The sequence below is a fragment of the Bos mutus genome, chromosome 2 (genome assembly GCF_027580195.1).
Source record: "Bos mutus isolate GX-2022 chromosome 2, NWIPB_WYAK_1.1, whole genome shotgun sequence".
Lineage (NCBI taxonomy): Eukaryota > Metazoa > Chordata > Mammalia > Artiodactyla > Bovidae > Bos > Bos mutus.
The window spans coordinates 101293663-101320565 of NC_091618.1; the positions used below are offsets into that span (position 1 = coordinate 101293663).

Here is a 26903-nt window from a genome sequence, read left to right on the forward strand (position 1 = left end):
TCAATTTCAGTCTGAATTTGGCAATTAGAAGTTCATGATCTGAGCCACAGTCAGCTCCCGGTCTTGTTTTTGCTGACTGTATAGAGCTTCTCCAACTTTGGTTGAAAAGAATATAATCAATCTGATTTTGGTGTCTACCATCTGGTGATATCCATGTGTAGAGTCTTCTCTTGTGTTGTTGGAAGAGGGTGTTTGCTATGACCAGTGCATTCTCTTACCACAACTCTATTAGCCTTTGCCTGCTTCATTCTGTACTCCAATGCCAAATTTGCCTGTTACTCCAGGTGTTTCCTGACTTCCTACTTTTGCATTCTAGTCCCCTATAATGAAAAGGACATCTTTTTGGGGTGTTAGTTCTAAAAGGTCTTGTAGGTCTTCATAGAACCGTTCAACTTTAGCTTCTTCAGCATTACTGGTCAGGGCATAGACTTGGATTACCATGATATCCAATGGTTTTCTTTGGAAACGAACAAAGATCATTCTGTCGTTTTTGAGATTGCATCCCAGTACTGCATTTTGGACTCTTTTGTTGACTATGATGGCTACTCCATTTCTTCTAAGGGATTCCTGCCCACAGTTCAGTTCTGTTTAGTTGCTGAGTCATGTCCGATTCTTTGCGACCCCATGAATCTCAGCACACCAGGCCTCCCTGTCCATCACCAACTCCCAGAGTTTACCCAAACTCATGTCTTAGTAGATAAAATGGTCTTCTGAGTTAAATTCACCCATTCCAGTCCATTTTAGTTCGCTGATTCCTAGAATGTCGACGTTCACTCTTTCCATCTCCTGTTTAGCCACTTCCAGTTTGCCTTGATTCATGGACCTAACATTCCATGTTCCTATGCAATATTGCTCTTTACTGCATCAAACCTTGCTTCTATCACCAGTCACATCCACAACCGGGTGTTGTTTTTGCTTTGGCACCATCCCTTCATTCTTTTTGAAGTTATTTCTCTGGTGATCTCCAGTATCATATTGGGCACCTAGCTGGGGGGAGTTCCTCTTTCAGTGTCTATCTTTTTGCCTTTTCATACTGTTCTTGGGGTTCTCAAGGCAAGAATACTGAAGTGGTTTACCATTCCCTTTTCCAGTGGACTGCATTCTGTCAGGCCCATATGGCATGGACTAGTTTCATGAGTTAGACAAGGCTGTGATCCGTGTGATCAGATTGGCTAGTTGTCTGTGATTGTGGTTTCAGTCTGTCTGCCCTCTGATGCCCTCTCTCAGTGCCTACCGGCTTACTTGGGTTTCTCTTACCCTGGACGTGGGGTATGTCCTCACGCCACTTCCTGCTCCTGCGACGCTCAACTGCCGCTAGCCACTCCTGTGCCAAAATATTAATAAAAATAACTTAAAGTTTTTCTTTGTTTTAAATATATCTTTCAGTGACAGATAGAATATTAAATGGAATTAAAATGAAATAAACCAGAGGTCTTGTGTTGGCTTTTACTTCTAAAACCCTTGAAACCAAGAAAAAATGTCAATATCTTTATGTGTCTACCTTTTATTATGGAGATAAAGATTCATTTATCTACAGTGTAACTCTCAGTGTGCTGATGATATTATTTATTTGTATAGGTGGTTGAAGTTTGAAGAAGATGTGGAAGATGGAGGGGAAAGGTGGAGCAAGCCTTATGTGGCTACTCTTTCACTGCACAGCTTATTTGAGTTAAGAAGTTGTATTCTGAATGGAACTGTGTTGCTGGACATGCATGCCAATACTTTAGAAGAAATTGCAGGTATATCTTTTATTCTCCTTAGTCTAGTTCATCGTTATGGTGCAGCTGATTTTTTTTACTCTTTTTTTCCTTATAATTCTATATATGTATAATTTTTAGGAAATTAATTCTCATGATTAATGTATGAGACCTTAAAAACAACTTTGTTTTACCACCTCATTTAAGATAAAATAAGTTGAGTCTCAAAGATATATGGTCTAACTTACAGTGGCAAGTAGAACAAGAACCTATATATCTTGGCTCCTATCTAGGCTATACTGTTTTTGTTTTTCAACATAGTATGTAATTAGGCTGCCATGAAAAAACAGAAAGAAAAATCCATAAAGCTAGAGATTGGTTTTTTCAATATTCAGATACATGAAATAACCAAATGAAAAAATTTCAATAAATAGGAAAAAGATTAGAATAGAACGGAAAGCTATGGCCATTTATTTTAAATTATTTATTGGTTTATGACTGTGCTGGGTCTTTGTTGCTGTGCACTGGCTTTCTCTGGTGGTGGTGCACAGGCTTCTTATTGTGGCTTCTCTTGTTCTGGAGCACCAAGCTCTCAGTGCTCAGGCTTCAGTAGTTGCAGCACACGGGCTCACTGATTGTGACTCACCAGCTCTGGAGCACAGGCTCAGTAGTTGTGGTACACCGACTTAGTTGCCCCAAGCATATGGGATCTTTCCAGACCAGGGATGGAACCTGTATCTCCTACATTGGCAGGCAGATTCTTAACCATTGGACCACTAGGGATGCCCCTGGCCATTTTTTTAAATTTATTTTTTTATTGAAGGATAATTGCTTTACAGAATTTTGTTTTCTTTCAAACCTCAACATGAATTAGCCATCAGTTCAATTCAGTTCAGCTGAGTCGCTCAGTTGTGTCTGACTCTTTGCGACCCCATTAATCACAGCACGCCAGGCCTCCCTGTCCATCACCAACTCCCAGAGTTTACTCAAACTCATGTCCATTGAGTCAGTGATGCCATCCAGTCATCTCATCCTCTGTTGTTCCCTTTTCCTCCTGTCCCCAATCCCTCCCAGCATCAGAGTCTTTTCCAATGAGTTAACTCTTCACATGAGGTGGCCAAAGTATTGGAGTTTCAACTTCAGCATCAGTCCTTCCAGTGAACACCCAGGACTGATCTCCTTTAGGATGGACTGGTTGGATCTCCTTGCAGTCCAAGGGACTGTCAAGAGTCTTCTCCAACACCACAGTTCAAAAGCATCAATTCTTCGGTGCTCAGCTTTCTTCACAGTCCAACTCTCACATACATACATGACCACTGGAAAAACTATAGCCTTGACTAGAAGGACCTTTGTTGGCAAAGTAATGTCTCTGCTTTTGAATATGCTATCTAGGTTGGTCATAACTTTCCTTCCAAGGAGTAAGTGTCTTTTAATTCCATGGCTGCAATCACCATCTGCAGTGATTTTGGAGCCCCCCAAAATAAAGTCAGCCACTGTTTCCACTGTTTCCCCATCTATTTCCCATGAAGTGATGGGACCAGATGCCATGATCTTCATTTTCTGAATGTTGAGCTTTAAGCCAACCTTTTCACTCTCCTCTTTCACTTTCACTTAGAGGCTTTCTAGTTCCTCTTCACTTTCTGCCATAAGGATGGTGTCATCTGCATATCTGAGATTATTGATATTTCTCCTGGCAATCTTGATTCCAGCTTGTGGTTCATCCAGCCCAGCGTTTCTCATGATGTACTCTGCATAGAAGTTAAATAAGCAGGGTGACAATATACAGCCTTGATGTACTCCTTTTCCTATTTGGAACCAGTCTGTTGTTCCATGTCCAGTTCTAACTGTTGCTTCCTGACCTTCATATAGGTTTCTCAAGAGGCAGGTCACGTGGTCTGGTATTCCTATCTCTTTCAGAATTTTCCACAGTTTATTGTGATCCACACAGTCAAAGGCTTTGGCATAGTCAATAAAGCATTCAATATCACGGTAATCCAAGCCTATGTCCCAACCAGTAATGCTGAGGAAGCTGAAGTTGATACAGAGCCCCTGTTTGAGTTTCCTGAGCCATACAGCAAATTCCTGTTGGCTATCTATTTTACATATGGTAATGTAAGTTTTCATTTTACTCTTTCCATGCATCTCATTCTCTCCTCCCTTCTCCCCATGTCCATAAGTCTGTTCTCTATGTCTGTTTATCCATTGCTGCCCTGTAAATAAATTCTTCAGAACCATTTTGCTAGATTCCATATATGTGCATTAGAATATGATATTTTTCCTTTTCTGATTCACCTCATTCAGTATAATAGGTTCTATATTCATCTGCCTCATCAGAACTGACTCAAATTCATTCCTTTTTATGGCTGAGTAGTATTCCATTGTGTATATGTACCACAACTTCTTTATCCATTCATCCGTTGATGGGCATCTAGGTTGCTTCCATGTTCTAGCTATTGTAAATAGTGCTGCAATGAACAATGGGATACATGTGTATTTTTCAACCCTCGTTTCTTCAGGGTGTATGTGTAGGAGTGGGATTGCTGGGTCATTTGGTGGTTTATTCCTAGTTTTTTTTAAGGAATCTCCATACCGTCTTCCATAGTGGTTGTATCAATTTACATTCCCACCAACAGTGCAAGAGAATTCCCTTTTCTCCACACCCTCTCCAGCATTTATTGTTTGTAGACTTTTTGATGGTGGCCATTTTGACTGGTGTAAGGTGATATCTCATTGTGGTTTTAATTTGCATTTCTCTTAATAATGAGCTATATTGAGCATCGTTTCATGTGTTTGTTAGCTATCTGTATGTCTTCTTTGGAGAAATGTCTGTTTAGGTATTTTTCCCACTTTTTGATTGGGTTTTTTGTTTTCCTACTATTGAGTTGTATGAGCTGCTTATATATTTTGGAAATTAATCCTTTGTCAGTTGTTTCATTTGCTATTTCTCCCATTCCGAGGGTTGTCTCTTCACCTTGCTTATAGTTTCCTTTGCTGTGCAAAAGCTTTTATGTTTAATCAGGTCCCAATTGTTTACTTTTGTTTTTATATTCCATTTATTTTAAATTGAATTAAAAGTCTTGAATTCCAGAGGAAGCCAAGTGATATAGTTGAGATTAGTTTGTAACTGGAAACTGTGACTTGCCTCTGGGATGAATGATTTGTACTAGAAGCCTGTTATCACACAAACAGTTATATTGAGGAAGCTTCTTACTGTTACTCTGGAAATAAAAGAAAAGAACTCCTGTATCTTTTGATCTGGAAGCAAACACATTTTAGTAAAAACAAAGTAATACAAAAGAAACCACCACAGAAATGAGTTTTGAAAGGGTATAAATAAAATGGTTAATGAAGGTTTTTTCAAAATAGAAACAAAGCTAAGACTCAAGCAGTTTTAAAAAGATTTCTAGTTTGGAAAAAAATAAAAGCAGTTGCATGTGGAATTTATTTGTAGAATAGAAATACTTCAGAGAGATTTCAATGTCTTAATTATATTGTAAGGATGGGGAAAAAAAAAAAAAAAACCGAAACACTGTTTTCTGATCACATGAGAAAATATTGTATTAGAAAAATAATGTATGTAATTTAATCTTCAAATAGCCTCATAAAGTGTCATTCCCATATTTCAATAAGAAAATAGAAATCCTGAAACTTTCACAGTTTAAGTTCCATTTAAGTTCCTCTGACTTTAACCTCTGTGTTCTTTCTATGGCATTACAACTACTCTCTGAAGAAAGAGGTGGCTTGAAATGGATGTCGTTAATTCCTCTAAAATTATTTATTTGGTTGTTGGTGCTAGTAGGCATACGTACATTGCAATATGTGGGGGAAAAAGTAAGCATGGAGAAATATTTTGTTTGTTAAATCACGAACAAAACACACACACACACACACACAGGGAAGATAAGTTTCCTTCCCCTCAGTCATACAACACTTAGAAAGAAGTTACATTTTATTTATTTATTTTTTTAATTTTTTAAATTTAAATTTATTTATTTTAATAATTACTTTACAATATTGTATTGGTTTTGCCATACATCAACATGAATCCACCACGGGTGTACACGTGTTCCCCATCCTGAACCCCCCTCCCAGCTCCCTCCCCATCCCATCCTTCTGGGTCATCCCAGTGCACCAGCCCCAAGCTTCCTGTATCCTGCATTGAACCTGGACTGGCGATTCGTTTCTTATATGATATTATACATGTTTCAATGCCATTCTCCCAAATCATCCCCCACCCCTCTCCCACAGAGTCCAAAAGACTGTTCTATACATCTGTGTCTCTTTTGCTGTCTCACATACAGAGTTATCATTACCATTTTTCTAAATTCCATATATATGCGTTAGTATACTGTATTGGTGTTTTTCTTTCTGGCTTACTTCACTCTGTATAATAGGCTCCAGTTTCATCCACCTCATTAGAACTGATTCAAATGTATTCTTTTTAATAGCTGAGTAATACTCCATTGTGTATATGTACCCCAGCTTTCTTATCTATTCATCTGCTGATGGACATCTAAGTTGTTTCCATGTCCTGGCTATTATAAACAGTGCTGCGATGAAAAATACAGAACTAGAGCCTAAATGACTGTATAGAATATACACAGCATACTTTTTGGAAGAACACAGGATACAGCAACAGGTCACATTAACCAAGACTTACAGTCTGTGGGGTTGCAAAGAGTTGGATGACTTAGCAAGTAGAACAACAACGTGGGAATTAGCAAACTTCCTGAGAATGTTGGTATAGTAGCCTTCCAACTCAATTTCCTAGCTTTACATTATGGAGTATTGCTGATACCAATAAATATTTTATGTTTTAATTAGAAATGAAATGGTAAGGCTTTCCCTAGCACTTCACCATTTAGGAAGCTCTTTTTAGTAATTCTACAGCTATCTTTTTAATTCTCAGAACAGACTTGGAACCGAGAACTATTATTGTTATCCTTCATAAATGAAGAGACTCAGAAGGTTAAAGGTCTTGTGAAAATAAGGAGTTTATTTCTGCTACTTAGTCAGTAGCATTTCATTACCTTTGAAAATGGATTAATTCAAATGAGTTTTATATTGGCTCTTTTTAATGAAGCTGTCAAATTCCTCAGCATGGCAAAATTAGCCTCAGAAAGTAGTCCTCATAGTTTTACCAGGCTTTAAATTTCTTAAAACATGTAATTTTGAATGGCTTCTTTAGGAATTTATTTCCACCAGAGAATATTCTGTTATAGTTTGATGAAAACACTTATCATCTTAGCTTGGTTTTGTTGTCTAAATTTATGTTTCATTTCCCTAAACCTGCCCTCTTCCCCAAGCTCAGCTCGTTAGCTGTGTTGAATCTAGTTTTTTAAAGCAGATTACATTTTCTAAGTCTGTTCTTACAAATGAAAGTAGTTCAATGAAAGTCTCTGTACCCCAAATATTAATAGCTTTTTAGTATTCTTTATTCTCTTCTAATTAGTCTGTATCTTTCTGGCTGTAAAGTAGACTAACTTTTTTAATGTCTCATTTTCAATGTACAACAGTCTGTAAATTGCCATTCAGAAAAGGTCAGTAGTTTAGAGCTAATACCATGTAGAAAAATATGATTACAAATACTTGTGTAGATGATTATTACTTTAGGTTCCTTTTCAGTCATTAATGAGAAGAGATTCTCTCTGAGTAATTTTAATTTGGCTTATTTAATCCAAATGTATTTATTTCTGTCCTCAATAAAATCTCATTAAAACATTTTCTCGTGATAGCTTGTAATTATTTTCTTGTTGTTTACTCACTGCTATTTTTACTTTGTGACAATTTAGCTGTATTATTGAGTGTGTAGTAAATATGTTTTACATTTTGAAGACTTCTAACTTTATATTTTCACATTCGTTACTATATTTTATTATCAAAGACACCTTGTGAGGTAGAGAGGAAACTATTTCCTCCATTTTATAAACAGGTTAATAGTAATATATTACAGGTAACACCTGCAGAAAATGGGAAATAGCTTCTTCTGATTAACCTATAATCATAAATTTTGTTTTATTCTATTTCATGATAATTTGGGATCATAGTGATTATAATTAACTTTAAGATTTGGAAGCTTTTCTTCACCTCTTATTTATTATATATTTCTATACATTAGACAGTTACTAACGTATTAGTCATTAGTTTCTGTCTTGTGAGAGCTAGATATAATTGTTTATTTTTAAGAGCTCTAAGCCCTAGTACTTTGTAAATGCACAGACTCTACAGCTTAATGTTTTCTAGACATTTCCTAGTACAGGCATATGGCCCAGATATTGTTTTAGAATGGTCAAGTATTTTTATATCAATGTTCTGATATGTTTTTGATCGACTCTTAAATAATTCCTTAAAGAGATTTTTGTAGACTTAGTAGGAGAAAATCCCATTTGTATCTGGCAGGTCTGTCAAGAATTTCTGGTGTAATTAAAGTAGGATTTTCTTCTGGATAAAGTTAATTTAAAAATGTCTATTTCCCAGTGTTTTAAGGAACTGAGAATAAATTTAAACTTATTCCTTCAAAATAGTACTTAACCTTTTCAAATCCAAGATTCTCCAGATATATTTTCTTATCACAGTTTATTTTGATATAGAGATTAATTATATTAAAAATGCTGCTCAATTATATTCACATAAATTATAGGTAATTTTGCAATCTATGTTAATCTGTTTTAAATTCAGCACTATAAAGATTAATAATGGAAATATTAGCTCTGTGGTATTTATATTTTAACCTAATTCTGTCAATGAAGGTAAGATATTAAAACCAAACCAAGTTAGTATCATGGACAGATTAGCACTCATAGATCTCAGTTCATTAAAACAACTTTTGTTGTTTAAAATCTTTCATCCAAAGAAAATCCATAGTTTGCTCCACTGAATATATTCTGCAGATTTGGGAGTATGAGAATAGCCATATATATGTTTTAAATGCCTATACTGTTACCGTTCTTGGTCGGGAAATTAAGTATTTGTATAGTAGTGAAGAAGGGCATGGCAACCCATTCCAGTATTCTTGCCTGGAGAATCCCATGTACAGAGGAGCCTGGCAGGCTACAGTCCATGGGATTGCAGAGTCAGACACAACTGAATCAACTTAGCACCAGCACCATGGTAGTTCACATTTTTATTACACATACTGCTGTTGGTACTGGCAACCAAACAGTACAATTTAGAAACCTCTATCCTCCTCTTCTCCTCCAGCATCTTTTAAGTTAAGACAATAGATTATTAAGACAAAACAATTATATGATCATCTTTAAAGAGACAGAGATTTATATAGAGTCTGTAGAATCTCATGGTCTCTAGAGGCTTTCATTCAATAGTCAAAATGGACTAATCATGGTGACTTAATTGCCTTATTAGGACGAGAAGTATTTTTTCACTTTCGAGGCTTTTTTACACAAATGCTATTTTTCTGGAGTCCGTTTAGTGCTAGAAGATTGACCGATTTATTCTTTTTCTTCCTGCTCCTTCTGTTACCATCAGATCCTGACATTGTACTCTGGCAGGCTAGACTGTGTTATTTAGGCATCAGAGCCTGTGGAGATGGTTGGTCTTGACTCTGGGCTGAAAGCCATTATGACTTATTATCCTTTCCTACTTTTTAAGGTTAATACTAATGTATTTTATAGTGGTGAGGAGAACAATGTAAGTGATTAGTGAATCACACTCTCTTTGGTACTTAAATTCCACCTTTAGCATGAGTTATATTTTTAAGCAAGTAGATTAACGTTTATAGTTCATTAAGGCATTGCTAGATGCAGTTACTTCCGAGGAGTTTACTGTGTATTTATTTCTGTGTGACTAATGAGCAGATGAGTTTTTTTTTTTTTTACTATTTATTTTCTCTTATACAACTGTTTTATATAAAGACCTTATCTCTGAAAAACTTTTTTTTAAATTTTATTTTATTTTTAAACTTTACATAATTGTATTAGTTTTGCCAAATATCAAAATGAATCCGCCACAGGTACTTGAAAAACTTTTAAGCCAGTAACTTATTGCTTTTCATGGTACTCAAGCCTGGAAAGCTGTGCTTTGGTAAGAATGAAAAATTATAAGCATGTACATGTTTTATTATATGATTAATTTTTATTCTGATTAGAATATTAAACTTGGGATACATATCATGACTTATAGATAAAACTGCTGTGTGATCTGAATAACCTACTTTACAACTCCTATTATGAAGTATATAATGCATATTTGGAGAAGATTACCTGGAGAAGGAAACGTCAACCCACTCCACTATTCTTGCCTGGAAAATGGACAGAGAATCTGGCAGGTTACAGTCCATGGGGTTGCAAGAGTTGGACATGACTTGGCGACTAAAACAACAACAATGATGCATGTTTTATATATGTTTTTCACTCTTGGCAGGGTTGCAATGTGAAGTCATATATGTTGACAATTTAACATTTCCTTTATTTCAAATTAATCCAAGTGTAGTATAACTACTAGTCTCCAAAAAATTGAGATATAAGTTTAAATATATTATCATACATTTTCAGAAGAGACTTTGGAGGTAATTATAGAGGATTTTATGGCTTGTTTCCAGACATGCATTCTACCTCTTTCCATTGTAAACAGCCAAGTGATAGAGCAAAGGCTGGCAAATTATGCTCTATGTGCAAATATGGCCACTGCTTGATCTTGTTAGGCATGTGCACTAACAAAGAATATTACATTTTATATTATTAAAAGCAATAAAAAGAAGATCAATATTTTGAAATGTGAAAAGTTTGTGAAATCCAAATTTAGTGTCCATAAAAATGTTTTATTGAAGCACAATTATGGTAATTTGTACATGTTGTTAATGGCAGCCCACTCCAGTACTCTTGCTTGGAAAATCCCATGGACGGAGGAGCCTGGTAGGCTGCAGTCCATGGGGTCGCTAAGAGTCGGACACGACTGAGCAGCTTCACTTTCACTTTTCACTTTCATGCATTGGAGAAGGAGATGGCAACCCACTCCACTGTTCTTGCCTGGAGAATCCCAGGGATGGGGGAGCCTGGTGGGCTGCCGTCTATGGGGTCTCACAGAGTCGGACACAACTGAAGCGACTTAGCAGCAGCAGCAGCAGTACATGTTGTCTGTGGCTACTTTCATACTATATAAATGGAGTTGAATAGTTGTGACAGAGATTGTATGGCTTGCAAAGGCTAAAATATTATCTGCCCCAGTACATAAAAGGTTTGTTTGCCTCTGAATTAGGGACATGACTCCAGAGTAATGGGAAGTTCTTGATTAGCCTAAAGCAAGTGGGGATCCCATCTTCTTAGTCAGTGATTGGCTCAGCAAATATAGACAGGACTATGTCAGTCGAACTTAGAATTGTCACTAGGAAGAGGGAAAAGGAATTCTCTTTTAAGAGAAAGTCACAAACAAGCAAAGAAACTCTGATGTGAAAGAAGATGTATATTTCTTTGTTGCTGCTGGCAGCCACCTTATGATAGTGAGGAAAACAGCCTGAGGTTAAAGCTCACCCCTCCTTACCATGAGGAGGGGGAATCTGATAGAGTCACTGAAAAAATGGAATGAATCCAACTTAACTTTGATTTTTCTGCTATGTGAGCCAATGAAATTTGTTGTTTTAGATAGTTTGATTTGGGTTTTCTGTTACTGATAAATCCAACTTTGCCTCTGCTTGATATACTATTATCAAATATAGATAAATGAATTAAAACTATCCAAAAATTTAAACCACAAACCCATAACCTACTTAAAGGAAATTTCAAAGAAAATCTTGTACCTGGAAATTACTGAGGACCTCCATATTCCAGTCATGCCTTATGTCCCGGTAACAGTGCTGGTATGAGATAGCTATTATCTCTGTCTTAGAAATAAGGACACTGTAATTATTCAACATCACGAGGCCACACAGCTAGAACATGAGACAGGACCCAAGTCTGCTTCCCCAGTCATTTGCCTTTCACATGGAAGGAAGACATTGTTTGGAAGGAGGATTCTGCTAGTTTTCAAATCTTCAGTATACTCAACGGGGCAGTGGAAGGCAATTCACTGTAATCTGCTTTATATAAGAAAATCAAACAGTTAATATTTGGTCATAGGAAAGCAGATTAATTACACTGAGGTTTAGTGAGGTGAACTTTGTATTACCAAGAAACCTAAAAATGCCTTTACTCATCTACTTATTTTATAGGCATTTCTGACACGTATGATAAATATCAATCTGCCTAACTATAGCCTTCTGAAAATCTCATCTTTTGTTCTTTATTTTATGGATATAGAATGTTTTTTTCTTAAATATAAACACAGTATCAAGGAAGATTTGAGAGGATTGATTTTATATTCATGTGAAAGAGTTGTTTACTTGACTTCCCAAGTGACTCAGTGGTAAAGAATCCACCTGCCAATCAGGGTTCGATCCCTGGGTCAGGAAGATCCCCTGAGGAGGATTCCAGAATTCTGGAATTCCAGTATTCCAGTATTCTGGAATTCCAGTATTCCAGAATACTGGAATACTCCAGTATTCTCGCCTGGAAAATCACATGGACAGAGGAGCCTGGCTGCCAACAGCCCATGGGGTTGCAAAGAATCGGACACGACTGAGCACACACACACACAGATAGTTGCCTAAGCCACCTTGCATCAAATTTTTACAGGTGGACTTTTGTTCACTTAAAGAAAAAACACTGAAGTTATTCTCTACTAGAAAAGGAGAGGAAGATCATATTAAAATATAAGTATGAAGCTATTTTCCAATTTTAGACGTACTATTTGTATTTATATCACCCCTACTACTATTCCCTCTCAGCAGTGTAAATAAAGTAGACAATAAAGCATTTTGTTCTCAATACAGCTATTCATATTTGAAAAATAAAACTCCATATGATACATGTTTTAAAATGTTTGATTTATAATGAAAAAGTTCCCATGTCTTTCTTGCGTAACACTTCTACAAAGACGAACTTCTGTTTCTAAGATTACCTAGGGTATGCATATTTGGACTCAGTGGTTCACTAATCACTTCACAGGAAAGCTGTGCTTATATCTTCTTTCTGCCTTCACTCTACAGATATGGTCCTTGACCAACAAGTGAGCTCAGGTCAGCTCAATGAGGATGTACGCCACAGGGTCCACGAGGCTCTGATGAAACAGCATCACCACCAGAATCAGAAGAAGCTCACCAATAGGATTCCCATTGTTCGTTCCTTTGCTGATATTGGCAAGAAACAATCAGAACCAAATTCCATGGATAAAAATGGTAAGTATTTCTTTATTGTACTTATTGTTTATTATAGTTATCTGAAATATCAAAGTCCTTTAAAATATATCTTACTTGAAAATGATTTATTGAAATTCAAATTGTAGGAATTTTGACAAAGAGTTTAAGTTTCCTGACAGGCTCATGAAAGAATGCAAGGGAAACTTTTTCTAATAGGAGGTTATAGACTCCATTGTAGCAAACACAAACTGTCAGTTGCATCCCAAATAAGATCCTAGTCTTTGTGTCATAGCTTAATGAGCGTCTCAGAGCTTAACAGTGCTTTGACTTAATGTCTTTTAGTTAACATGAATAATCATCAACATTTAGTGATAGTGAGAGGAAAATATTGGCTTCATGTTGTTCATGGTCAACGAATCCCTTTTGAGATCACAATTGAAAAGAGCAGCTAGTACCTTACTTGTGTCTCTACATATATTAAGCCTGATTTCTAGTTCATGGGCTCATTGCCTTTTGCAGTACTGTTTCATTAGCGTCCATGGAGGCACCACACTTACCATCTTGGCACACCAACGTAGATGATGCCAACCATTGTTTTCTAGTACTCATTCATGACTTACTCCTTAGCAATCATGAAGCCAAAACAATGTTTCTGACTGTTTTATCCTTTCTGTGTATTTTGTTCCCTCCTGGTATCCATTTGACCCTTCATCTTTTACACTAAGGAAGTTGCTTAGAGATCTGTCACTCATCCTTTCCATTGGTCCTGTGAAGGAAAATGAAGTTATCATGCAGATGATATGAGTTTATTATACTTCTGCTAGCTAGAAAAGTTCCCAGTTTTAAAAAATACAAATTAGTGAAAAGTAATTTCAGGTGTTTTACTAGAGAGACTGATTTCCACAAACGGACTGAAGCATGTGTATTGGCAGCATAGACTTTATGTAATTTCGCTCCTGTTTTCAAAAGCTTAAAAGATGCCTTAAATACAAATGCATGAAAATGAGGTTTTTCCAGATTCTACTTTATATAGGTACTTTGGTAATTTCCATACTACCAAATCAAATATAGACAGATAGAAGAAATGCTTTAATAAATCAATAAAAATGGTTAGATGTACTATTGTTTCAGAACACAGAACCAGTTCTAAACAGCAAAATAATTTTGGAAATACTAATTTGATTTTTTTAAAGAGCCTTTAATGACTGAATGTAAATCATTGTTATATTGAAAACTCTATAGTTGTACATATATTAAATTCAATAAAAGTGTTATGAGTGCTTTATAGAATATACAATATTGTATTTATCAATCCCACTGGATATTTTGAGGATTTGTAGCTTACTTTGAATTACATCATACATTTAAAATATATTCATATTCTAAATCACAATTTGTTTTAAAATACGTTATATATGAAAATGACAAAATGAAGTTTTTATATTCTGAAACATTATATAGTGCATTTATTATGCTCACAATACTGGTATTTGCTTGATATTTTTTAAAACAGATTAACAAACAAAAAACAGATTGAGATATTTGCTAATTTTGACTATTGACTTATATCTAGATGATTCTAAAGACCTTATTAAAATAGTATCATGACGTAAATCTCTTTGAATGCAAGCAAATTTTATAAAAGTTAACTTCTGTTTTTATTTCATTACCTTTACTGGAAATCAGACAATAAAATATATGTCTGTAAGAATACTATGTGTTTATTCAAAGATGTAAGGACCTTGTGAGCTAGCCATAATTTGTATCTCAGATTTTCACTGGGGATAACATTTACTATAAAATGATTTTATTACATTATACTTTTGGAGGGAAAGGGCACTGAATTCACTGGATGAATTATTTATTGTAATATCATATAGACCTAGACACATTATTTGTTACAGCTTTAAACCTTCATTAAACATAAGAAGAGGTGATAGAATTATAGCTTTAAATAAAAATCCACATAAAGATACAAAGTTTTTCTGAGAGCGTGCTTTTTGTCTTATTGAGGCAATTGCTTAGTTTTTCTCAAAACTAGAATATGAATAGTTCTGAAGTGGTTCTGTCACCATCTGTAAAATCAGTCTGTATCTGAACACATAAGATCTTTTTGAGGCATATATTAGGGTAATAAAAACTTGGAAACATTTCTAATAAAATGCATACACCCAATTAAGTATCATCATAAAGTACACTGTCAGAAGTGGTTTTCTAAGCCTAAGCTTATAACACCTCCCTGTGACTCTGTTTTGCCTCCTCACACACTTTGCATAATTATGTGTGTTAAGAATTCTGAAAATGTGAATAGACATCACCAATTTAGAAATAAATCTCCTATCCAGAAGTGAAAGAGGGTGAAAAGTGAAAGCGAAAAAGAGGGTGAAAGACCTTTATTACTAAGGTTCTCAATCTACTTATGGACTCTAAAAACTGGTTCACTCTAAATAAATACTCACTATAAATATAGATTTGATGTTCTGCTTCAAGATATGTAATAGAGATTACATTTGTTTCTGCAGTATACTACAGAGAGATACAAAAGGGTTTCAATACATCCAAAATGGTAAAGATAATATTCTCATTATTTAAAAAAATCTCTTCACTATTTTATGCAAAAGAGACTTTTGAAAATTAAAACTATAGGAATTAAATAGAGTGAGGATTTCCTAGAAACTAGAAAACAGCAAACGTTTTCCTTGCCAAGTAGAGGGATGGAAACAAGCCCCCTCTTGTTTAAAGTATTATATAATATATAAAACATTATATAATATAATACCTTTATAGAAGTGAAACAACTGATACTCCCTCAGCAACAAACTGATACTTGTATAGGGAACTCTATAAAAGAGCCATATCGAATAAAGTTTCTGCTTCCTTGGTTGACCTGTTCCTTGAACATGCTACCTTGGTAGTAGTCCCAAGGGTTAAACGTTTAGACATTTTCAACCTGAAGATCAAGTGGGATTCTTCCCCAAGTTGTGATTAGACTTACAAGGTAGTGATTTTGTTGCTCTTCTCCCCATCTGCTGTATTTTGTTCATACCTTTTTTAGTAACTTGTGATCATGTATCAATCTTATCTCCAAGTATGCTAGCTTAACTTCTTTGTATAATTTTTTTCTTGGTGTACTGCACATTCTCTTAAGGGCTAAGACACAGGATGTTATGGATTCACCATGCATTTTTAATGCCACCATGCTGTGTTTAACTTTCACTTTTCATTAAGCATCAAAACTGTGAGAATTAAATGTCTGATTCTGATGTTTCAATAAAAAGTGACAGTTCTATCTGGCAAAACAACAGCAAAAAGATAATAGAAAGCTCATATCTTCTTTAACATTAGAACTCAAAAGAATACTGTGGAAAGTACTCAAATATATAAAGATATTTGAATAATTTCTTGAAACTGGAAGGACTTTCCAAAATAAAACAAAGGCTTTTGTATTTAATGATTTAGAAAGCAAGATATATCAGTATTTGTAGTAATCATTTAGATCATACATTCAATTGTATTTTTGAGACTCTGGATTACAAATCTATTCTAAAATATTATTACCCTTGTGGTAACCTTTACATTAAAAAAATAACTTGGTTTCCTTAGGTGTAGGGTGTCTTCATTCCACTGTTTCCTTTACTAATAATTCTCTTATTTCTTTTCCTTCACTTATCTTTTCTCTCTCCTGTTCTGAACACTTTCCAGTTGTACCTTTTATTTAGGATCTTAAAAGGAATTGCAGAGCAGAAGGTCTCTGACTTACTTTCAAAACTGTAGGTTTCTGGAGAACATTTAGATTTGGAAGGATGAAATGACTTGACTCTTTAGGCCGGCACAGATTTCAGCCCTTAAAGTGATGTACACGTCTGTATTGTGAATGATTTTTTTTTATGGCTTTAAAAATCAGTATTATGGCTTTATAATTGCATCTTTTACAAATGCTGTACTTTTTCCAGATATATAATGTTTTATGTGTTTACATATTTATGTGCTTTCTTATTTTTAAAATACCGTTACCTCATAAGAGATATCAAGAGTTTAAAAAGTATCCATTTATAATGTTTTAACCTTGATGGAAAAAAAAAGCTAGAATAATAATTCTTAGAATTACTTGAGAGAAAACATTTAAAAACTCATGTAGATGATACAATCAAACATTATATAATAAAAGTATTTTCCATTTCTCAAAAAAAAAAAATCAAGATGACGTTGACATAACTCGTTTGGTCTGTTGAGAAACTATACTGTTGCTACTTAGTTTTGGAAACTCAAAAGTAGGTCTTAACAGCAAAAATATTTCTAGGATGATGTGTTTAAATTTATTTCTTATGTTACATAATTATTTTCAGACATACTAATTTTTCTCCAAGTTTAATTATGTGCATATTTTCATGTTTTTGAAGTATAGCTCACTTAATCAACATTTTCTAAATATTTAAGCCTTTCTTTCTTCATGTTTTCTATTCCCATGGATAAATGTATTGTTACACATGTATGTAACTTTGTCATTCATTTTTATATTTCTTTATTTTGCTCTGTCTTGTGTCTGTCTCTAACAGGCTCATCTCATCTCTGTACCTCCCTCATCTCCTACCCTTTGGGTACTCTAAATGCGTTGAAGGTTTCTGAGGTAGTGTAAACCAGCTTGGTCTATAGGTTAACAGTATTGTACCTCCATGTCTTCATCCCAGTTTCCTTCTATTACATGTGATTTTCAGTGGATTAAGCAATAGAAAATACTGGTTTACTTCAGTGATATATTTTTCTCCTACTGATTTGAATTTGGCCAAATAGAGATTTAAAGGCTGCTGTTTTATATACATAATTTATTTAAAGAGGAAGAAAACTATAAGTAAGGAATTAAATGAATTAATGTAATTTTAATCATCTTTTTGAGAACTTTTTTGTGGTTGTGTTTCAGTATTGAGAGGCTTTAATGATATTGACACTACTTAAAGTGAAAAAAAAAAAAAAAAAAACTAATTCTTTTGAGATAATCTCATGTTCCTCCCCCACAACTTTATGGTGAGGGAAATGATTCTGCTAGTCTCACAACAGACTTGGTGAAAAATTTTTGTGTAACAAGCAGAGCTTCTATTTTCTAGTTAGAGGTTGCTCGAATTGCTCTCAGTTTCCTCCTGTGCTTGCCCATACCTATTTTATGATTTGCCTTGAAAAAGTACATGGCATATAATAACTTTTTATTTAACTTATATATGATCCCTACATGGAGGTCCAGAGGAAAAAAATGAATTCATGACACAAAGGAAAACCAATTCAAGCAGTTGTTGATATGAATACTATGTAATATATACTTTGATATAGATGTATAACAAATACTGAAATTTTGGATTTAAGATGGTGAATTCTTCGAATTTGAAAGGTTGGAAAAATAAAAGTACTGGTTTCTTAAGTGTTTACATTTAAATAATCATGAATGGTAGCCATTCCCTTCTCCAAGGGATCTTTCTGACCTAGGAATTGAACCCAGGCCTCCTGCATGGCAGGCACATTATTTACCATCTGAGTCACCAGGGAAACCCAATCATGAACAGGTCTCAGTTAATTTTTAGCTAATTCATCAGTTTTTGAATAATTTACCCTAGATATAATAAAGTTTTAAGTTAATAAATGTCTTTTTTTTGGATAATCATCTTAATCTCTAAATGTTATTTAGATATTATAATAACAAATTGATTAAATATTGCAATGACATTTACTTATAGAATATATTAAAATGGACAGTGATCAATGGTTGAAGTGAAGGTAATATAAAGAAACAGGCAAAAACATGTGTGTTCAAAAACACTGTGGCATATTGATTGGAAAAATTATAATAAAAATAGCATTCATAGAACTTCTACATGTGTATGGGAGAAGGAAATGGCAACCCACTGCTGTATTCTTGCCTGGAGAATCCTGTGGACAGGGGAGCCTAGTGGGCTGCTGTCCGTAGGGTCGCACAGAGTCAGACACGACTGAAGCAACTTAGCATGCATGCATGCATTGGAGAAGGAGATGGCAACCCACTCCAGTGTTCTTGCCTGGAGAATCCCAGGGACAGGGTAGCCTGGTGGGCTGCCGTCTATGGGGTCGCACAGAGTTGGCCATGACTAAAGTGTTAGCAGCAGCAGCAGCAGCTACATGTGTATGTGAATGCTAAATCCTAACTCTATACTCTTTCATCCTGGAGTGGGGAAAATCCTAGCAAGTTCTTTGTTATCCTTTTAGGAAACATATTCACTTCTGGCTGAGTATAAAATCCTGTACCTGAAAATTGTATTCTGTGAACTAGTATTGCTTTAGATATGAATGAGAAAAAAAGGGAGGCTCTTTCAAAACCTAAATTTACTGATTCTTCTTATGTAATAATATTTGAGTTAATGAGAGTCATTTTGAAATCTAAGCTATCACCTTCTTCTGAAAGGCAGTGATAACTGGAATAAACTAAAGAAATCAGTGTTTAGACAGAAAAAGATAGTTGATAACAGAATTATAAAACTGATTTAATTTGTGAAATTTTCAGTAGTTAAATAGACTGTAGTTCATGTGCACATTTTAGACAGGTGGTAGGTAGATAGAACAAATAAAATTTTAAGCTTTATTTAAAGGCTTCAATTTTTTCAAAATAACCTAAACCAAACCTCGTGTTTAATTTTTCAATAATGATATTATACCTGGGCATTTTTCTGTATCCTGTCACTTTCAGATACTGCCTTAAAGTATATACATTTAATATGTGTTGTTTCATTTTAACAAATTAACATACACACTAGAAATAAGAGTTGGAGTACTTTTTAAACTTTGATGAGATTAAATGTGTTTACTAATATTTGCTAATAGTTAACTATTATCACTGACATATGAGTGATATCAAACTTTTGGGTTGTATTCATATGTCACAAACTTACAGTTTTTATACTTTTTGTCCCCTGCATTGGCATATGAATTCTATGCACATACTTAGAATCCGGAGCTAGGAGGAAAATTATCATCATCTAATATGTCTCCTGCTAGTTAAATACTCTCCGCTGGTTATTATCCACATCACTAAAACAGTTATAGAAAACATTTTTCAAATCCCTTCCTGATGGTCAACTTTATGAGGTATATTTTATAAAATTTTTAAAATAAGAATAACAGTAAATCTCAAAATATATGAATGTTTATAAGAGGAAATACAAGTGCCAGTTTTAAAACATATCTCATGAGTTGAAGGCAATTTATGAAATAGTCTGCTTTTGGAGTATATATGTGAAAACATAGGCTGTGCAATTTCTTCAAATTTTAAGTTGCAGCATATTTTCTATCCCATGAAATCTCTTTAAAGTTGATGATTTTTTATTAAGTTGACTATTTTTGTGTCTGCTCATTGAGTAAAATAATTGTTCTTCCATGTGGTTTTCTATCACATGAAATAAATTATTAAAAGAAAGCAGATATATGTTTATTTAATTTATCCATGCCTTGAATTTCACCATTCAGCTTTATGGAACATTCAGTAAATTTAGGTTTAAATATATCTAATGTTCTAACTCATATGGAGAAATGATGTGAAACTGGTGATTGAAGACATCTGTTAGTAGCACAAATGCATTATGTAAAAGGTTTTTTTTTAAGTATAGTTATTATTTTGAGAATGATAAATGAAATGTCTGCTAATGAACAGTTCACAGCCATAGCTGCACACTGCAGTTAGAAATGGGAGAATGAAAATAACTGCTGAAGCTTAAGTCTGTCACCTCTCTAAAATATAATTTTTGGAACTTGCTGTAATCAGAATTGGTATACATGATTTAAGGTGAATTTTCTCTTAAAATCATTTAAAAAAATCTTCATCAAATATGTTACTTTACTTTGTTTAATGAAAGCAGTGAAATATTTAAACTTTAGAAGAATCTTAAGCCCATTACTCTCTGGCAAGATAATAATTTTAAACCATAAAAATTATACCTATTAAAAAATGACCCCTGCCTGAAAGGCTTAATGTTCAAAAAGCAAAATGATAGTAATATTTGAAAGTAAATTATTAGTGTTTTACATCACACGTGGTAATTTCTAGCTATCAATGGATAAGTGGATTTCAAGAGAGAATTTAAAGAAGTAGTATGTGTATGCACACTAGCAGTTTAGAGAACTTCAGTTATATACAGACTGCAGTGATTATAGAGATGAGTCTAAAAGTAAACTTTGAATAAAGTTGGGATTTAGGGAGGTAGAGAGAAGAGTTAGGCAGAAAAATGAGAATATTACCATCTAAGACAGTGGGGAATAAGAGCAGTATTTTGGAGTAACTGAGTAATGGTCATAAAATATGATCAAGGCTTCAAAGCTGGATTGTCATTACTCATATCACAGTAAAAATAACAAGTGAGGATAGCAATAGGTTAGGGAAAAGAGAGATACATTTGAGATTAAGCAAACATTTATTTTTATAACTTAATTGCTAAATATGAACAGATTTCAGATAATGTGACTGAAAAGAATACTTCATATTTAGTGAATAATGAAATGTAATTACCCTTCGTTAACCATTGTGACGTTCTTAGCTGTACTGTCCACTTAACTAATATCATAATCTTTCTTTTAATGGGATAAAGACTACAAAATAATTAAGTTGCTAGTTAGTATTAATGGAAAACAAATACAATTCAAATTTATTGATCTTTTGCAGACTAATATCAATATATTTACACAGTTGAATAGTGAGAAGCATAATATATATACAGTATTTGTAAAATATAGGTGAAGGTATTTCTAACTGAATCTCTCATACAGAAATTTCCAAAAGCTGTTGTCAAAGAACTTTTTCTCTTTGGTTTGTTTTTCAGATGCAGTAGAAAACTGTAAATACACTATGTACTTTTCAGTTAAATATTTGCTCTTTAAAAAAAATTATCTATAAAATTCTTCAGTCTGAGTTTAGATCATAAGAGATGTATATATATCATTAGTTTTGGATAAAATTTAAAAATCACTGATGTTTCAAGACTAATTAGATTAAAATCATTTTTGTAGTTGTTCTTTCTTCTTAGAGAGTAACTGTTTAGTTTTAATCTGAGAATGAATTTTCATCTCCTTGACTGAATTCTCCCATTTCTATCTGTAACTGATAAATAAGAATATTTGTATTTCTTGATATCTATTTATATTGACCCTTCATGCTTACCTCATAAGTTCATTAAAAAAACCTATGTTAGTTTAATTCATATTGCATGCAGTATGTCTAGAATTATGTAAGTAATTGTTTGTATTTTGTAATAACAATCTCTTTAGCAGGCCAGGTTGTTTCTCCTCAGTCTGCACCAGCCTGTGTTGAAAATAAAAATGATGTGAGCAGGGAAAACAGCACAGTTGATTTCAGCAAGGTAAGGTTTTCTCCCTCTAATTTAAGTAGTCTGTTAAGTTGTTACTAGATATTACCAACCATTTTAAGAGGTGTTGACACAATTTTTTGCATGCGTGTATGTTTTGTTTCTTAGCCAAAGCTTGATATTGTTATAATGTTAGCATTTAAGTTCATGTGTAATGTTTTGCCCATTCGTAAAATCAAATGTGTAGATTTTACACATAGTCTTCAGGTTTCAGCCACTTGGTATGATGCATCTCTTCCAGTAAAAAGGATAACTGAACTTCACAGGGAATTTAACAGATGTTTACTGTTTAAAACTTTCACTGGTTTCATTTTTCAAAATTGTTTCCCCCTCTATTTGTGGAAAAGTAAATCGTATAACTTAAAGCTTCATTGTTGTAATTAAGAGAAAGGCATTAGTGTTAAAAAACACTAGAACATATTAAGACTGACAGAATTTTGAATAAAAACATAATAAAGACTGACTCTCTTGAGGGATCCATCTAATTGGAGACAATTCAAATGAAAAATCATTGATTTGAATGTGTTCTGTGAAAATAATGTGACTTTGCTTAGCAAATTCCTAATGTCCTATATGTGCTATTGTAGGCTGTGGCAAACTAAACAATCATGAAAGAATTTTAATATTGACCAGAAATAAAGGGAGTCAACAGTTTTCTTTATTGAAGTGGCTGAAACAGCGGTACCTCAGAGTAATTTTTTTTTCCCCCATAAAGTCCTTAGCACTGGCAATGGTTCTAACAGTGGGAGGAGATGGGAATGGGAGGCAGTGTAGAGGAGGTTGCCTGCATCAAGCTTCTGAAAAGAGTAATAGCGACCAGCCCCTTGTTGCTGTTTCGGAACCCCTCTGCCAAGGCCCCAGTTGTCTGGATCTAGTCACGTGCATGCTCTCCCTCTGGTGCCTGGCAGAGTCCCTGTGGGAGCATGGTGTACCAGCTTAAGTCTGTTACTTATGCGTGCAGGGGCTGGGAGGCCAACAAAAGGGGCATACTAGCCCATGTGGGATGAAACAAAGACATGAGAAAGGACCTCCACACCAGCAAGACAGAGAGGTGAGGGCATCCTTGGGCTCTGTTTCGACAGTGGCGCGAAGCTCATCTCACTGTATGGAGGCGTGTGACTCAATATTAAGCCAGTTCAAGTGCATTCCATTTCTGCTCCAAAAAATATCTTTTTCAAGCATTACATCTTCATTCGTCTGCAAGTTGGAATAAAATTGTTGAAAATTGCCATACATTTAATTTCTTGATGTTCTTCATTTGAAATATCTTAAAAGCAATGACATAAAAAGTTGCTTACTTATTTGTGCAAGCATTAACAGTATAACAAGGGCACAGTGAACATTCTCAAAAACAGTGATAATAAATCACATCTTTTCAAATAAATTACCTTTTACCTTTTCTTAAGGGATATAACCCACTGACACTGAATTTTATATCTCTATATCATTTTGCTTTTAGTTGTCTGACCTATTTTTGCAGCCTTCAAAAATGCTTCAACACATTTGAAAGAAAATGAATATAGCCAATGGGAGACAGTAGTCTTATCTTCAGGGTCCCTAGAACAATTTGAACTATAAAAGAGTGAAACATAGATTTTGTTTTCTTTAATCCTTTACTTTCTTGTTACATTTCAGATCACTGGACCACTCCAGTTTTTAATGGGAAAGTTAAATTTCTAGAGCTCTCTCTGCAGTGCCAACCATCTGTATTTCTTGGTGTCTTGCCCATAGCATGGCACATTGAAAAGAACATGTTTTTTGAGAACAAGTATGGGATCTTAACTCTACAATTTACAAGCTACCTGATATTGGAGAAGTTCTCTGAACTTCACCTTTGTCACTTGTAAAATAAGAATAATACCTATTTATAATTTTTTGTGAAGATTAAATGAGAAAATAGAGAGAGCCTGTCAGAGTGCTGGGTTTATAGTGTTCCTGTTGTTCACTCGCTGAGTACTGTCCAACTCTTTGCGACCCCCATGGACTGTAGCCCACCAGGCTCCTCTGTCCTCTACTATCTCCTGGAGTTTGCTCAGATTCATGTCTATTGAGTCAGTGATACTATCTAACCGTCTAATTCTCTGCAAACCCTTTGGGTGTTCAATAAAATGTGGCTACTACTATTATTGCTGTATTGTTGTTGATATTAGTGGAAACAGTAGTGCCAAAAGTAAACACTAGAGCAAAATTTAATGTGATTTGGTCTCTACTGGATCTTTAGTGTCTTGAACAGTGTCTTGGATGTATGTGTACAATGAATCCTGTGAGGTTCAAGGCAATTTGAACAGACCTTCGGCTCTGGATTTTTTTTTTTCCCAGCAAAGTAATACTTCTTACCTTATATTGTGGAAGGGTAGAGAAGTAGAATTTGGAAATAACAAAAGTGGTACATCATTATGGAAAGAGACTTTAGTGCCAGATTTTGCAAGTATATGAGTTAAGGATTTTTAACCTAGGGATTTCAGATTGGTAGTAAATTTATCAAAGTGAATCAGTTAGTTTACATATTACCTTAAGTGTTTTAAGTTTAATATGTAGATTCCAAACCCTGGTAGAATTTTGAAATATGAAGGTGAAAAAAAGTCTTTTTCATTTCATGTTACTTTATCCTATGTTCTATCTACATTCAAACCATGTATCTTTTAACCCTTCCAGTGGTTAGGCCCATCAAACTTACTCATTTAGGAGTGTTTTTGAATATAATCTGAATTGTCAGTTTCATTTTTTTTGATTCCTATAATGCTTTTAAAAAGCAGATATGTTGTGTTTTTAAACTGACATAGAGACTATTTTATTATTTGACTATATATATGACTATTTTATTATTTCCCAAATGTTGATCAGTTCAGTTCAGTTGCTCAGTTGTGTCTGACTCTTTTCAACTTCATGGACTGCACCACAACAAGCTTCCCTGTCCATCACCAGCTCCCAAATCTTGTTCAAACTCATCTACATTGAGTTGGTGATGCCATCCTACCATCTCATCCTCTGTCATCCCTTTTCCCTCCTGCCTTTAGTCTTTCCCAGCATCAGGGTCTTTTCTAAGGAGTCAGCTCTTTGCATCAGGTGGCCAAAGTATTGGAGCTTCAACTTCAGCATCAGTCCTTCCAATGAATATTCAGGACTGATTTCCTTTAGGATGGACTGGTTGGATCTCCTTGCTGTCCAAGGGACTCTCAAGAGCCTTCTCCAACACCACAGTTCAAAAGCATCAATTCTTCGGTGCTCAGCTTTCCTTATGGTTCAACTCTCACATCCATACATGACCACTGGAAAAACCATAGCTCTGACTAGATGGACCTTTGTTGACTAAGTAATGTCTCTGCTTTTTAATATGCTGTCTAGGTTGGTCATAGCTTTTCTTCCAAGGAACAAGCATCTTTTAATTTCATGGCTGCAGTCACCATCTGCAGTGATTTTGGAGCCCCTAAAAATAGTCTCTCACTGTTTCCATTGTTTCCCCACCTATTTGCCATGAAGGGATGAGACCGGATGGCATGATCTTAGTTTTCTGAATGTTGAGTTTTAAGCCAACTTTTTCACTCTCCTCTTTCACTTTCATCAAGAGGCTCTTTAGTTCTTCACTTTCTGCCATAAGGGTGTTTTCATCTGCATATCTGAGGTTTTTGATATTTCTCCTGCAATCTTGATTTCAGCTTATGCTTCATCCAGCCCGGCATTTCACATGATATACTCTGCGTATAAGTTAAATAAGCAGGGTGACAATATACAACCTTGACATACTCCTTTTCCTATTTGGAACCAGTCTGTTGTTCCAAGTCCAGTTCTAACTGTTGCTTCTTGACCTGCATACAGATTTCTCAGGAAGCAGGTAAGGTATTCTGGTTTTCTCATCTTTTAAAGAATTATCCACAGTTTATTGTGATCCACACAGTCAAAGGCTCTGGCATAGTCAATAAAGCAGAAGTAGATGTTTTTCTCTCACTCTCTCGCTTTTTCGATGATCCAACAGATGTTGGCAATTTGACCTCTAGTTCCTCTGCCTTTTCTGAAACCAGCTTGAACATCTAGAAGTTCACAGTTCATGTACTGTTGAAGCCTGGCTTGGAGAATTTCAAGCATTACTTTGCTAGCGTGTGAGATGAATGCAATTGTGTGGTAGTTTGAACATTCTTTAGCATTGCCTTTCTTTGGGATTGGAATGAAAACTGACCTTTTCCAGTGCTGTGGCCACTGCTGAGTTTTCCAAATTTGCTGCCATATTGAGTGTAGCACTTTCATAGCATCATCTTTTAGGATTTGAAATAGCTCAACTGGAATTCCATCACCTCCACTAGCTTTGTTCATAGTGATGCTTCCTAAGGCCCACTTGACTTCTCATTCCAGGATATCTGGCTCAAGGTGAGTGATCACATCATTGTGGTTATCTGGGTCATGAAGATCTTTTTTGTATAGTTCTTCTGTGTTTCTTGCCACCTCTTCTTAATATCTTCTGCTTCTGTTAGGTCCATACCATTTCTGTCCTTTATTGAACCCATCTTCGCATGAAATGTTCCCTTGGTATCTCTAATTTTCTTGAAGAGATCTCCAGTCTTTCCCATTCTATTGTTTTCCTCTATTTCTTTACATTGATCACTGAGGAAGGCTTTCTTATCTCTCCTTGTTATTCTTTGGAACTCTGCATTC

General features: G+C 34.9%; 1 protein-coding gene across 3 annotated transcripts in view; it reads left to right on the top strand.

Annotated features, from left to right (window-relative positions):
* The window catches only part of SLC4A10 (solute carrier family 4 member 10), a 247679-nt gene that overhangs the window by 98112 nt on the left and 122664 nt on the right, over window positions 1–26903 (top strand). Inside the window, exons 5-8 of one of the 3 annotated variants that reach the window (XM_070380872.1) lie at window positions 1579–1739; window positions 12736–12924; window positions 22159–22250; window positions 23218–23307. In XM_070380872.1, the coding sequence (XP_070236973.1) occupies window positions 1579–1739; window positions 12736–12924; window positions 22159–22250; window positions 23218–23307 (532 nt within the window). Of the gene's footprint in view, window positions 1–1578; window positions 1740–12735; window positions 12925–22158; window positions 22251–23217; window positions 23308–26903 lie in introns of those variants that run through there. The other 2 variants (XM_070380873.1, XM_070380874.1) reach the window with 2 other exon arrangements.